The 13281-nt window shown below is 39.2% G+C and overlaps 2 protein-coding genes across 2 annotated transcripts; one reads left to right on the plus strand and one right to left on the minus strand.

The window, feature by feature from the left end:
* Window positions 1-287: 287 nt before the first annotated feature.
* LOC141630258 (uncharacterized) lies at window positions 288-2647 on the minus strand. Its single transcript, XM_074443104.1, has 5 exons — window positions 1990-2647; window positions 1786-1893; window positions 1231-1474; window positions 778-973; window positions 288-323 (listed from the first exon to the last, which is right to left on the minus strand). The coding sequence occupies exons 1-5, from the start codon at window positions 2645-2647 to the stop codon at window positions 288-290; spliced, it is 1242 nt and encodes a 413-aa protein (XP_074299205.1).
* A 5046-nt stretch (window positions 2648-7693) lies between these two features.
* LOC141630259 (protein FAR1-RELATED SEQUENCE 9-like) lies at window positions 7694-8352 on the plus strand. The gene is made up of 2 exons (XM_074443105.1): window positions 7694-8073; window positions 8118-8352. Exons 1-2 carry the CDS (start codon window positions 7694-7696, stop codon window positions 8350-8352), a joined length of 615 nt encoding a protein of 204 aa, XP_074299206.1.
* Window positions 8353-13281: the final 4929 nt, after the last annotated feature.

The following is a 13281-nucleotide window of genomic DNA, read 5'->3' on the forward strand; positions in this document are numbered from 1 at the left end:
ATGTAAACTACTTTTGAAGTAGTGATACTGTTTAGTGTAAGATGTGAAATTTTTAAATATAACGTGTGATATTGTTTCTCAGTATCACAAAAAATAAAAAAATAAGACAACTGAGACAAATAAAATGATCCAATATTATACCCGAGTATATTCTATATAAAATAACGTATAATCTATACTCTAATAATAAAGTTTGTGGTGTATATAATATACTAGTAATAAAGTATGTCGTCTATTTGCTGCTGCTATATTTAATGAGCGCCATCAACAAAAAATCCTTTGACCGATCAACTATCATCAGCATCATCCTCATCTGAACTCCCCTGAAAAATACAAAAATAAATAAGGTGAAACAGTGATATTGTTTTATATAAGGAGTGATATAATTTCTAATAACGTATGATATTGTTTGTGACTCGCGACCATAATAAACAATATCACATTTTGTTATACTGAAATAGTGATACTGTTTAGTATAAGGTGTGATATTATTTCTAATAACGTGTGGTATTGTTTCTGAACTCCCCAGAAAAATATAAAAATAAGGTGAAACAGTGATATTGTTTTATATAAGCAATGATATTATTTATAATAACGTGTGATATTATTTCTGTCTCGTGACCATTACAAACAATATCACATTTTGTTATCCTGTAATAGTGATACTGTTTAGTATAAGGTGTGATATTATAAATAATAACATGTGATATTGTTTCTGACTCGTGACCATAGACCATATATAAAGTTTCATACACAGACTTATCATGGTGAGCATACCTTATTGTCGGTATCAGGTATAAAAGCATTAGGACAGTTACGCTTATCATGGTAAGCCATTTGTTTACAATTACGGCAAAGCGTTTTAGGCTTCTCCGCTTTGGCTATGCATTGTTGCTTTCTGGAGATCATTCTCTTCCCACTACCCTTGTTCTTTGCCTGACGAGGTGGTAGAATCCTCACCTCAGTTGAGGAACTGCATCCAAGAAGCATCTCCAACTCCTACTCTTTGGTCATTGACTCTGATTGCGGATTGAGTTTGACCCTAAATTGCTTCAGTGTGTCAACAAGATCAGTGATTTCATTGGTCGGCACATTCTTGAGCACACTGATAGTTGCGTAGAACTCTGATCATAACCTGCACATCTCCAACTTTCTGGCATCAAATTCATCCATTAACTCACCATGTAAACCATAAAGAGGGATTTTTTGGTCCACCGCATAAGAATGTACTTATCAGGCAAAGTGTCTACTTGTTTCACAGAGTAAACCCAGATAATGTGTCTGCAAATAATACCCTTTATGTTGAACAACTTGGAAGAATATTCAGCATCATTGGTTGTAGAATTGTATACGACTTGATAGGTCTTCTGCGTTCTAGCATCAGCTATACCAATTACCTCTATACCGTTGGCAGGTGGTGTGAAGCCACCAATACTAAGGGAACAAATAGAAGCAGTAGCTTCTAGGTGAAAATCTGCGAAAGCAGAATGTGTATAAAGCTTGGAAGCATGAGCTTTCAACTTAAGAGAAGTTGATAATTGTGGAAGAGTACAATCATTATCTCTATCAAGTTGCTTTTGAGTATGGCGTTGTACATCAATGACGCTTTGAAACCGCATCCAGAATTCAACAAGTGTACCATGTGCATTTTCAAAAGCTTGAAAAAATTATTCTGACTCTCAGGTCGTTGAGTTGTTCTTAATATATAACCCATAGGAATATCACGAAAATAAGCTGGGATCCATTTTCTCCTTTTTCTAAACATGGTTGACAACCAGGAATTACCTTCAAGATTATGCTCATTAACCAACTGAGACGACTTTTCTTCAAATTCCAGAGGTTCTAACTCATCATCCCAAACAATAGCATTCAAATGGTTGACAAAATCAGTCTCTTATGATATTGCAGGCCCAACCTTATCAATGAGCCTTTGCATGATATGCCACATGCAATATCTGCGCCTAGCATGTTTGAAAACAGCATACAAACCCTTCTTTATTCCAGCATATTGATCAGTTATTATACAATGTGGCTCTCGGTGACCCATAGCATCTAGGAACTTTTCAAAGACCCACTTGAATGAATCTTCATCCTCATGAAATAGAAATGCACCAGCAAAAGTAACTGACTTTTTGTGGTGGTCTACCCCAGTAAAAGGAGTAAAAACCATAAAATACTTATTCGTACTGTAAGTTGGATCATAAGTGATGTAATCACCAAACAAAGAGTAGTTTCTACGAGACTCTGCATCACACCAAAATGCACGAACCAAACATTTCCCAGAATCCACCTCATAAGCAAAGTAAAAACCTTCATTGGCATCACGTTTATCCTCGAAATGGTTAACATACAGTTGAGCATCCCGGTCTCCTATGAAATATTTGATATCCCTTCTAAAATTCTTAAAATCAACCAGTTGAGCTCCAACATTCTCATAGCCATCTACATATTCCTTAACATTTCTAAATGCCGTTGTTTGGCCTTGATTAACCCTTGAATGATCAATAATTGTCTTTTTATTGTAAAGATGGAGGTGCCTGTGTTTTTTTTGAAATTGTTGATTTCTAAGTGAACAAAGACGATAATTATGCCACTCACGAAAATGGAAAACAACATACCCATCACCATTATAGCGAAACTCAATCATAGCAGTACAACCAATCCTAGCTAGTTTAGTGTTTCTAATATCAAATGGCTTGGGAGTTCCTGCTCCTCTCCACTATGTAAAACAATAGCCTTCCTCTTACGATCTTTAAAAGCTTCACGGTTACAAACAACAAATTTATACTGCACATCACCAAAAACAAACCTTTTTTGGGAAGACTTCCTAGGTTCAAAACCACATGCTTCTGCATACACACCATAAAAACTAATAGCGTCTTCTAAGGTCCCAAGAAACTGTCCAATATGAGGTTTAAACTCAAGTGTAACTTTCCTTGTCCACAATTCACTACCACCAGGTGTGGAGTCCAAAAGAAGTTGATGCACACGAGAAGGAACAGAATGTTGTTCAACATGTGGAGTAGAGCAAGGTCCATCAGGTGGTTCAATATGTACAGTAGAAGTAATTGAAGACTCAAGAATATCGTTACTATCGTTAGAGATAATTGCAGACTCATGAATATCGTTAGGGGAAGAAGAAGTTACAATACTTGTAGGATCTGGCAAGAAGTAGCAACAAAAGTACAATGTAAACAAACAAGAAAAAGTTAAGAGATATGAAGGAAATTAATATCACACAGATGTCTAAACAATGTTACATATCCCGCTAAACAATATCATAAATTCAGGAAAACAATATCACATATTCTGTAAAACAATATCACACATGGTGTAAGGAAAACAATATCACACAGGTGACTGAAGAATGTTACATATCCCCATAAACAATATCACAAATTCTAGAATACAATATCACATATTTTGTAAAACAAAAACACACTTGCTGTAAGGCACAAAATAAGACTACATGCATATCACACACATCGGCTTTTACTAAATTAGACAATTCATACCACAGCAATCATATTTTGTAAGAATATCAATATGACAACTTAATCTTAGGGCAAACAAAAACGTAAAACATGAAATAAAAATTAAAATGCACATAAAATATTTTTAGGTATAATAATTATAAGAACAGCAGTAAAGATGACCAATAATTGGGAATATTTGGCAAAAAAATAAAAGAACATGTGATTGAAAGCTGAAAATACAAAATAAAGAGAAAATAAAGCTGAAATTAAGAACATTAACGTACCAGACATCGGGATGATGATTGAATAAGCGGAGATTAGAGCAGAAACCTAGAAATCCAACAAAACCGTAGCGAATTTCGGGAAACACATTTTTAAACTGACAATAACAAATAAAGCAAGATGAAATTGAAAGTATAGAAATAAAAGTAGAAAAAACGCAGTAAGATGACTACTAATTCGAAACATATGTACGAAAAAAAGAAGTGATTTAAAGCTGAAATTACAAATTAAGGAGAACATAAAAGATGAAATTAACAACAATAATGTACCTGACCACACGAATGTGATTGAAATACTATGATAATTGATAAGAATGAGAAGAAAAAACTGAGATCATGCCTAAATTCTAGGGTTCCTGACCTCAACAATGGAAAAACAAGTTACAGTAGAGAGAAGTTAGAGGGAGAAACATATTTCTGAGGAAATAACGGTTTTGGCTGATAAAAAGAAGCTTATATAATGGCTCATAAATTACTAATTTGCCCTTATTTGTTCCGCCCTAAATACCTATGAAGGTATTAATCCTCAATCCTCAAATATATGAGTCATACTCACATGATCTCATTCATATATATATATATATATATATATATATATATATATATATATATATATATATATATATATATATATATATAGGGCGGGATCCGTGCGAACTAACTTACGGTGCGAACCGTATTTAACCAACCCATTATACACTGTTATGTTTTCTTACGCGCTTCAATCTTCTTCCACAAAACAAGAAACAGCTTCCATGGTTCTCTTCTTCAACCTCTCGCGATTCTCTTCTTGGTAAACTAGTTTCTACCATCACTATCCTCTACGAAACAAGCTTCTAGATTTACAACATTCAGCTCATCATTAATTCATCAAACAAGGTTAGCTTCAATTCTTTGTTATTTTTTCATAAAATAATTTAATCGAAAATTTTACATTTAATTGATTTGGTATTTTAGATAAATGCACATATATGGATTGTAGAGTAGTTTATGAGGTTAATTTTATGAAGAAATTTCAAATTGTTTGATAAATTAGGGTTTGTAATAACCGAAAAATTCAAATCGTTTTTTTAGGGTTTCAATTGGGTTAAATTCTTTAAAGATGGTAACAGTCTCAACCAATTGTTCTTCAACTTCAGGTACAAATTCTTCATTTTGTTGTGCGATTAACATTTTAATTGCAGATTTTTAGATGCACTTACTAAGATACTATTGTGATTTTAATTGCAGATGTTTGTACTCAAGAACATGCCTCAATAATCAAACCGTAAATGATGAAGATGATTCCCAAATGGTAGATGGTACGAATTCTTTCACTCTTTTTGCATTGATTACGCATTTTATATTAAAAAGAGATGGCTGCAAATTTGGTTCATAAAATCTGAAAAAGAGATCTTTTTTTGTTTGGTTGTGTGTAAGGATTGTTTTCACATCTAATTTTGACTGATCATGGTCAGAGACAGAAACCCATAACCTCAGGGGAAATGCTTGGGTGATCTTTTCATGATTGTATACCGTCTAGCTTATGCATGATTTTTTTAACCCCTTAACACATATTATATGCAACACCAATCTGATTATAATGGGAAAAGAAAAGTCGCACCTTCTTAGTAAACTTATCATCCTCCATGAGCTGTTTTTGCTTAGCAAGAGTGACAAATTTGTCAAGCAAATCATCAGCATCATATAGAGCATCCCCGAGCTCCTGGACATAGAGTCGTGTTTCGTGGGACAACTCATCATACTTGGCCTCCGCGTCAAGGAGCACTTTCTTAACGGTAGCAACAACACTGCTGAGTTCATCAAGATGGGACTTGTAGCCCCGGATGGACCAAGCCTCTTTAAGTGATTACAACTCGGTGCGACCAAGAGCGTCGAATTACGACGATGGCGTACCATTAGTAGCCTCTTTAAGCTGATTACAACTCAGTGCAGCTCTTATGTCCAGAAAGATTAACAGCAATTAATACGTGAGCGTAAAATAATCCTCATGATAAATCTGAAAAATTTTAATCGCCGTCTTTTCTTATTGAGATCTCTTTTAATCGCCGTCTTTTCAGCTCTTTTAATCGCCGTCTTTTCTTAGTAAAATATATGTAAAATGAACCTAAGACTATTTCGAAACGTACCCTCATGAACCTCACGTATTAGCTCTTTTAATCGCCGTCTTTTCTTATTTTACGCTCACGTATTAGGCTTCTGGTGAGTTGTAATCAGCTTAAAGAGGCTACTAAAATATGGGTTATTTACACGAAACGTACCCACAATATATGTAAAACGAACCCAAGGCTATTTCAAAATGTACCTAGTACGTAAAAGGGTTTAAAATGAACCTAAGACTATTTCAAAATTATTAGCGAATAAGTGCTCATTTGGCCATTCGTTGTTTACTGCACTATAGTTGGTGATACTAATGACATGGATATTTCAACAAATCCAGAAGAAGATATATTATTGCTTACTAATTGTCCAGATCAATTATTAGTGAATGATGTGCCATTAGTGAATGATGTGCCAGGTAAATCATTTAGTTTTATTTATTGCATTTTGTTAGTGTGAAGCAAGACGGCAGTTTATAAGTAATTGTTGTTAATTTGAGTCTTCCAGATAGCCCGGAAGTTGTTGCTAGTAGTGAGATTCACGGAGTGCCTCATTGTTCAGAAGAGCTTAAACCATTTGTTGGAATGAAATTTGAGAATTTGGAGCAAGGGTTGGATTTCTACAAAGCATATGCCAAAGCTTGTGGCTTTATTCCGAGATTGGATTCAAGTAAAATCATTCAAGGAGTTACTACACATAAGAGCTGTGTGTGTAACAAAGAAGGTAATAAGCAGACATGGTGGGCAAAAAGGAGGAGGGCAATAACAAGAGTTGGGTGTCTTGCCAAGATTAAGTTTAAGAGACTTCTGTTTGGTGAGTATGAGGTGTATGAATTTATCGAGGTGCACTCACATGCAATGGTAACTCCAGCCACAATGGTTCACTTAAAGTCATATAGGAAGCTCAACCTTGTGCATAAGAAAATGATAATGGATAACTCACGTGTTAACCAGGGGCCTGTGAAGACATTTCGAATGTTTAAAGAGTACGTTAGGGGATATAAAAACGTAGGGGCTTCCTTAGAAGATTTTAAGAATTTTTCAAGGGATGTAAAGAAATACATCAAAGAATATGATGCGGAAATCTTTGATAGAGGGCTTCATGCAAAAAAGAGCTAGGTGTCCCTCATTTTACTTTGATTTTGATGTTGATGACGACAAAAGACTCACTAAGGTTTTCTGGGCTGATCCAATTGCAATTAAGAACTATGCACTCTTTGGTGATTCTGTGTCTTTTGACACCACATTCGATTTTAATGAATACCGTATGGTGTTTTGTCCTTTTACGGGGGTTGACAACCATAAAAAATGTGTCACTTTTTGCGGTGGTTTGATAATGCGGGAGAATGAAGAGTCTTTTACCTGGCTTTTTGACAATTTTATGAAGGCAATGGGTGGGTGTTATCCTACTACTCGATTCTTGACCAATGTCCGGTATTAAAGCGGGGTTAAAAAATGTGTTTTCGAGCAACACAACACACAGATTACGTATGTGGCATATCATGAAAAAATTGCACGACAAAGTTGGTTCAACCATTTACAAAGACACAGACTTTCTAAAAGAAATAAGTTCTATTGTTTGGAATGAAGATATTGAGCCAACTGAATTTGAGTCGAGTTGGTGTTCAATTATGGAAAAACATGATTTGTCTGGAAATGAGTGGCTGAAATCCATGTTTGAGGACCGCAAATTATGGATTCCTGCATATTTTCGGGACACTTATATGGGTGGGCTTCTAAGGACAACTTCAAGGTCAGAATCAGAGAATAGTTTCTTCGGGAACTTCACCAACCCCAACCTATCACTTGTTCGATTTTGGATGCGCTTTCGATCGGAATGGATGCTCAACGCTGGAAGCATTCTAAATTAACTGCTGATTCTAAAAACTCCTCTCCTATATTATCAACTCCCCTTTCTATAGAAAAGAAATGTGCTGAATTTTACACACCACCGGTGTTTTATGATTTTCAAGAAGAGTTGAAAGGTGCATGCTACTCTTGTAATGAGGCCAACAAAAGCACGAAAGAAAGGGACGTGGAGCGTTTATTTGTTATGGATCGTGAGAGCAAGAAAGTCTATGAAGTCGATGTTGATGGGAAAACTTTAGTGTGTTCATGCAAGAGGTTTCAGAGATTTGGGATACTTTGTAGACATTGTGTATGGGTGTTGCATAATAAGGGGTTTGATGAAATACCTTCTGAATATCTATTGCCGAGGTGGAGCAATTATGCAACATTTCGTCCTATCTTTAATGTTGTAGGGACGTCAAAAAGCAAAAAGCTCATATTGAGACGCTTCTTGGGTCTAAAATCCCTACTAAAGCTCATATTCTTCCTCCAAATCAAGCAAAAAATAAGGGATCTGGTAGAAGGATGACTTCTGAAAAAGAAAAGGCAATGGAGGAGCACGCTAAGCCTCTTAGAAAATGTCGTGCTTGTGGAGAAATGGCACGCCATGATAGTAGAAATTGCCCGAGTCAACTTCCTAACAATTAATCTCATAATCATAATCAGGTACTTTAATGATATTTTATTTACTGCTAATGATATTTTATTTACTGCTGGCAGTAGGAATGTTTACATTACAACCCGTATAGAGCATGTTTATGTACTGCTGGCAGTACATAGAAGGGACTGCATTAACATTAAGCTAGTCAGTTAGAACTTAGAAGGGACTTAGAAGGGACTGCATTAACCAGTAGGAATGTTTATGTACTGCTGGCAGTAAAAAAAAATCAGTAAGAATGAAGTTGCACACGAGAAAAAGCAATGGCTCATAACTCACCTAATTGCGAGTGCGCGCGCAGCGCACTCACTCACCGACCTCCCTGAACGCGCTTTCCTTTATGCCGTAACAAAACTTTATCGGGAAAAAAGTGAGGTTAATTACTTATTCGAAATAATGAGAAAACACTTGGATCAAACGATCGAACGACGGAAATGTTATCATCGAGACTATCGGATAAAGAGCGGCAAGAACATTAAGCTACCATAACAATGCAGATTCATAACAAACGCGCTTTTATTTCTTCATCATCCAGAATTTTCCACTCCATTGTTTCTAGTTTAGGGTTAGGGCAACAAGTGAATGTAGTCATTCCACGTCCTGAGGGAGACATGTTCGATACTCCTATAGCTAGTAATTCATTGCCTAGGGATTTGAAGGCCACACCCCAACCTCTGCGTATATCAGCTCGAACTGGAACTGGCCCGAGATCCTTCCAAGAGTTAGCATTTCATTGCCTAGGGATTTGCTTGTTTTTTTAAAAATTTACATATTAGTGGAAGAGGGCATATATACAAAGTATTAATGATATTTTACATGATTTGATGATGTAGGTATTGTCAATAAACGATTGTGGATTGGGATGCGCGACAATTGTAGAGAAGGGTGTAACAGTAAGCGACTACAATGGATATTGTATTTTGTTGATGTTAGCTGTTGGCGTATGTTTTGACCTCTATTAGTTATGTTTGAATTTGAATTAGTATTCTCATTTTCGGTGGATAAATTGTTCCATTGCCTACGATGCCAGCTTCTGAGTTAGTTTGTCTTGTTTAGGGACCTTGATATTATATTTTGTAACTGTCCAAATGTAGGAGGAAGCTTTGATTTGAATGGATATTGTATTTTGTAAATGTTAGCTGTTGGCGTGTGTTGTCACGTCTATTAGTTACGTTTCAATTTGAATCATTATTCTCATTTTCGGTGGATAAATTTGTGTGGCTAAGCATGATGTTATTTGTCGTGGAGTTGCTCTTTGCTCTGTTATGCTGTCGACCTCTAATACTCCCAAGGGCAACTAATACAAGGGATAATGATACACGAAATCATCGTGTTCAAAGATAGATTTGGATACTTCAAGTTTTAGTCGATTCTTCTTATGCCATCTTCTCATTTTCGCTTCAGTGCTGTTTTCTTGGTTTGGAAAAGGGCGGAATAGTTTCTCTGTGAATTTGAGATCTGTTGTACCTGCGCTTGTTTGATTTATATCAAGAGCAACTTACACACCCATTTGGCCATGTATTTTTCTCGATATGTGAGTAGTTTTTTTTTATCTTCGACAAAATAGTCGGGTAAATCATATTAACATCGAGAAGGCGACATTATAATACGGGAATGGGTTATTTAGGCGAAAAGCGTTACCCACAATATATGTAAAACGAACCCAAGACTATTTCGAAACGTACCTAGTACGTAAAAGGGTTTAAACGAGAGACGGGTATCCTAAAACGGGACGGGAAAGGGTTTAGGGTTGGATTAGGCGGGTCCGCCTAATCCAACCCTAAACCCTTTCCCTTGTTATCGGGAATGGGTTATTTAGACGAAACGTACCCACAATATATGTAAAACGAACCCAAGACTATTTCGAAACGTACCTAGTACGTAAAAGGGTTTAAACGGGAGACGGGTATCCTAAAACGGGACGGGAAAGGGTTTAGGGTTGGATTAGGCGGGTCCGCCTAATCCAACCCTAAACCCTTTCCCTTGTTATCGGGAATGGGTTATTTAGACGAAACGTACCCACAATATATGTAAAACGAACCCAAGACTATTTCGAAACGTACCTAGTACGTAAAAGGGTTTAAACGGGAGGCGGGTATCCTAAAACGGGACGGGAAAGGGTTTAGGGTTGGATTAGGCGGACCGCTAACGCGGGTCCGCCTAATCCAACCCTAAACCCTTTCCCTTGTTATCGGGAATGGGTTATTTAGACGAAACGTACCCACAATATATGTAAAACGAACCCAAGGCTATTTCAAAACGTACCTAGTACGTAAAAGGGTTTAAACGGGAGGCGGGTATCCTAAAACGGGACGGGAAAGGGTTTAGGGTTGGATTAGGCGGACCGCTAACGCGGGTCCGCCTAATCCAACCCTAAACCCTTTCCCTTGTTATCGAAACGGGAACCGTAACTGAACCCTAAAAGAGGAAGGGTGAACCCCTTTCCGAGGGGACCGGGTATCCTAAAACGGGACGGGAAAGGGTTTAGGGTTGGATTAGGCGGACCGCTAACGCGGGTCCGCCTAATCCAACCCTAAACCCTTTCCCTTGTTATCGTGAATGGGTTATTTAGACGAAACGTACCCACAATATATGTAAAACGAACCCAAGACTATTTGAAACGCACCTAGTACGTAAAAGGGTTTAAACGGGAGGCGGGTATCCTAAAGCGGGACGGGAAAGGGTTTAGGGTTGGATTAGGCGGACCGCTAACGCGGGTCCGCCTAATCCAACCCTAAACCCTTTCCCTTGTTATCGGGAATGGGTTATTTAGACGAAACGTACCCACAATATATGTAAAACGAACCCAAGGCTATTTCAAAACGTACCTAGTACGTAAAAGGGTTTAAACGGGAGGCGGGTATCCTAAAGCGGGACGGGAAAGGGTTTAGGGTTGGATTAGGCGGACCGCTAACGCGGGTCCGCCTAATCCAACCCTAAACCCTTTCCTTGTTATCGAAACGGAACCGTAATCAACCCTAAAAGAGGAAGGGTGAACCCCTTTCCGAGGGGACCGGGTATCCTAAAACGGGACGGGAAAGGGTTTAGGGTTGGATTAGGCGGACCGCTAACGCGGGTCCGCCTAATCCAACCCTAAACCCTTTCCTTGTTATCAAACGGAACCGTGAATCAACCCTAAAAGAGGAAGGGTGAACCCCTTTCCGAGGGGACCGGGTATCCTAAAATGGGACGGGAAAGGGTTTAGGGTTGGATTAGGCGGACCGCTAACGCAGGTCCGCCTAATCCAACCCTAAACCCTTTTCCTTGTTATCGGGAATGGGTTATTTAGACGAAACGTACCCACAATATATGTAAAACGAACCCAAGGCTATTTCAAAACGTACCTAGTACGTAAAAGGGTTTAAACGGGAGGCGGGTATCCTAAAACGGGACGGGAAAGGGTTTAGGGTTGGATTACGCGGGTCCGCCTAATCCAACCTAAACCCTTTCCTTGTTATCAAACGGAACCGCAATCTGAACCCTAAAGAGGAAGGGTGAACCCCTTTCCGAGGGGACCGGGTATCCAAAAAACGGGACGGGAAAGGGTTTAGGGTTGGATTAGGCGGGTCGCCTAATCCAACCCTAAACCCTTTCCTTGTTATCAAACGGGAACCGTAATCTTTAGAACCCTAAAAGAGGAAGGGTGAACCCCTTTCCGAGGGGACCGGGTATCCTAAAACGGGACGGGAAAGGGTTTAGGGTTGGATTAGGCGGGTCCGCCTAATCCAACCTAAACCCTTTCCTTGTTATCGGGAATGGGTTATTTAGGCAAACGCGTACCCACAATATATGTAAAACGAACCCAAGGCTATTTCAAAACGTACCTAGTACGTAAAAGGGTTTAAACGGGAGGCGGGTATCCTAAAGCGGGACGGGAAAGGGTTTAGGGTTGGATTAGGCGGACCGCTAACGGGGTCCGCCTAATCCAACCCTAAACCCTTTCCTTGTTATCAAACGGAACCGTAATCAACCCTAAAAGAGGAAGGGTGAACCCCTTTCCGAGGGGACCGGGTATCCTAAAGCGGGACGGGAAAGGGTTTAGGGTTGGATTAGGCGGACCGCTAACGCGGTCCGCCTAATCCAACCCTAAACCCTTTCCTTGTTATCAAACGGGAACCGTGAATCAACCCTAAAAGAGGAAGGGTGAACCCCTTTCCGAGGGGACCGGGTATCCTAAAGCGGGACGGGAAAGGGTTTAGGGTTGGATTAGGCGGACCGCTAACGCGGTCCGCCTAATCAACCTAAACCCTTTCCTTGTTATCGGGAATGGGTTATTTAGACGAAACGTACCCACAATATATGTAAAACGAACCCAAGGCTATTTCAAAACGTACCTAGTACGTAAAAGGGTTTAAACGGGAGGCGGGTATCCTAAAACGGGACGGGAAAGGGTTTAGGGTTGGATTACGCGGGTCCGCCTAATCCAACCCTAAACCCTTTCCCTTGTTATCGAAACGGGAACCGTAACTGAACCCTAAAAGAGGAAGGGTGAACCCCTTTCCGAGGGGACCGGGTATCCAAAAACGAGACGGGAAAGGGTTTAGGGTTGGATTAGGCGGACCGCTAACGCGGGTCCGCCTAATCCAACCCTAAACCCTTTCCCTTGTTATCGAAACGGGAACCGTAACTGAACCCTAAAAGAGGAAGGGTGAACCCCTTTCCGAGGGGACCGGGTATCCTAAAACGGGACGGGAAAGGGTTTAGGGTTGGATTAGGCGGGTCCGCCTAATCCAACCCTAAACCCTTTCCCTTGTTATCGGGAATGGGTTATTTATACGAAACGTACCCACAATATATGTAAAACGCAACCCAAGGCTATTTCAAAAACGTGCCTAGTACGTAAAAGGGTTTAAACGGGAGGCGGGTATCCTAAAGCGGGACGGGAAAGGGTTTAGGGTTGGATTAGGCGGACCGCGGTC

This window comes from Silene latifolia, chromosome Y, assembly GCF_048544455.1.
Source record: "Silene latifolia isolate original U9 population chromosome Y, ASM4854445v1, whole genome shotgun sequence".
In the NCBI taxonomy this organism is placed as follows: domain Eukaryota; kingdom Viridiplantae; phylum Streptophyta; class Magnoliopsida; order Caryophyllales; family Caryophyllaceae; genus Silene; species Silene latifolia.

Bases quoted from the DNA above. Each gene is read 5' to 3' on its own strand.
- LOC141630258 (XM_074443104.1), bottom strand. From the start codon at position 2,647: ATGATTGAGTTTCGCTATAATGGTGATGGGTATGTTGTTTTCCATTTT. The intron at 1,894-1,989 runs GTTTGTATGCTG...CAATATCATAAG, and splicing joins ATATGCTGGAATAAAGAAGG to AGACTGATTTTGTCAACCAT. The intron at 324-777 runs GTATGCTCACCA...TGTATTTTTCAG, and splicing joins TACCTGATACCGACAATAAG to GGGAGTTCAGATGAGGATGA.
- LOC141630259 (XM_074443105.1), top strand. From the start codon at position 7,694: ATGGATGCTCAACGCTGGAAGCATTCTAAATTAACTGCTGATTCTAAA. The intron at 8,074-8,117 runs GTGGAGCAATTA...TTAATGTTGTAG, and splicing joins TCTGAATATCTATTGCCGAG to GGACGTCAAAAAGCAAAAAG.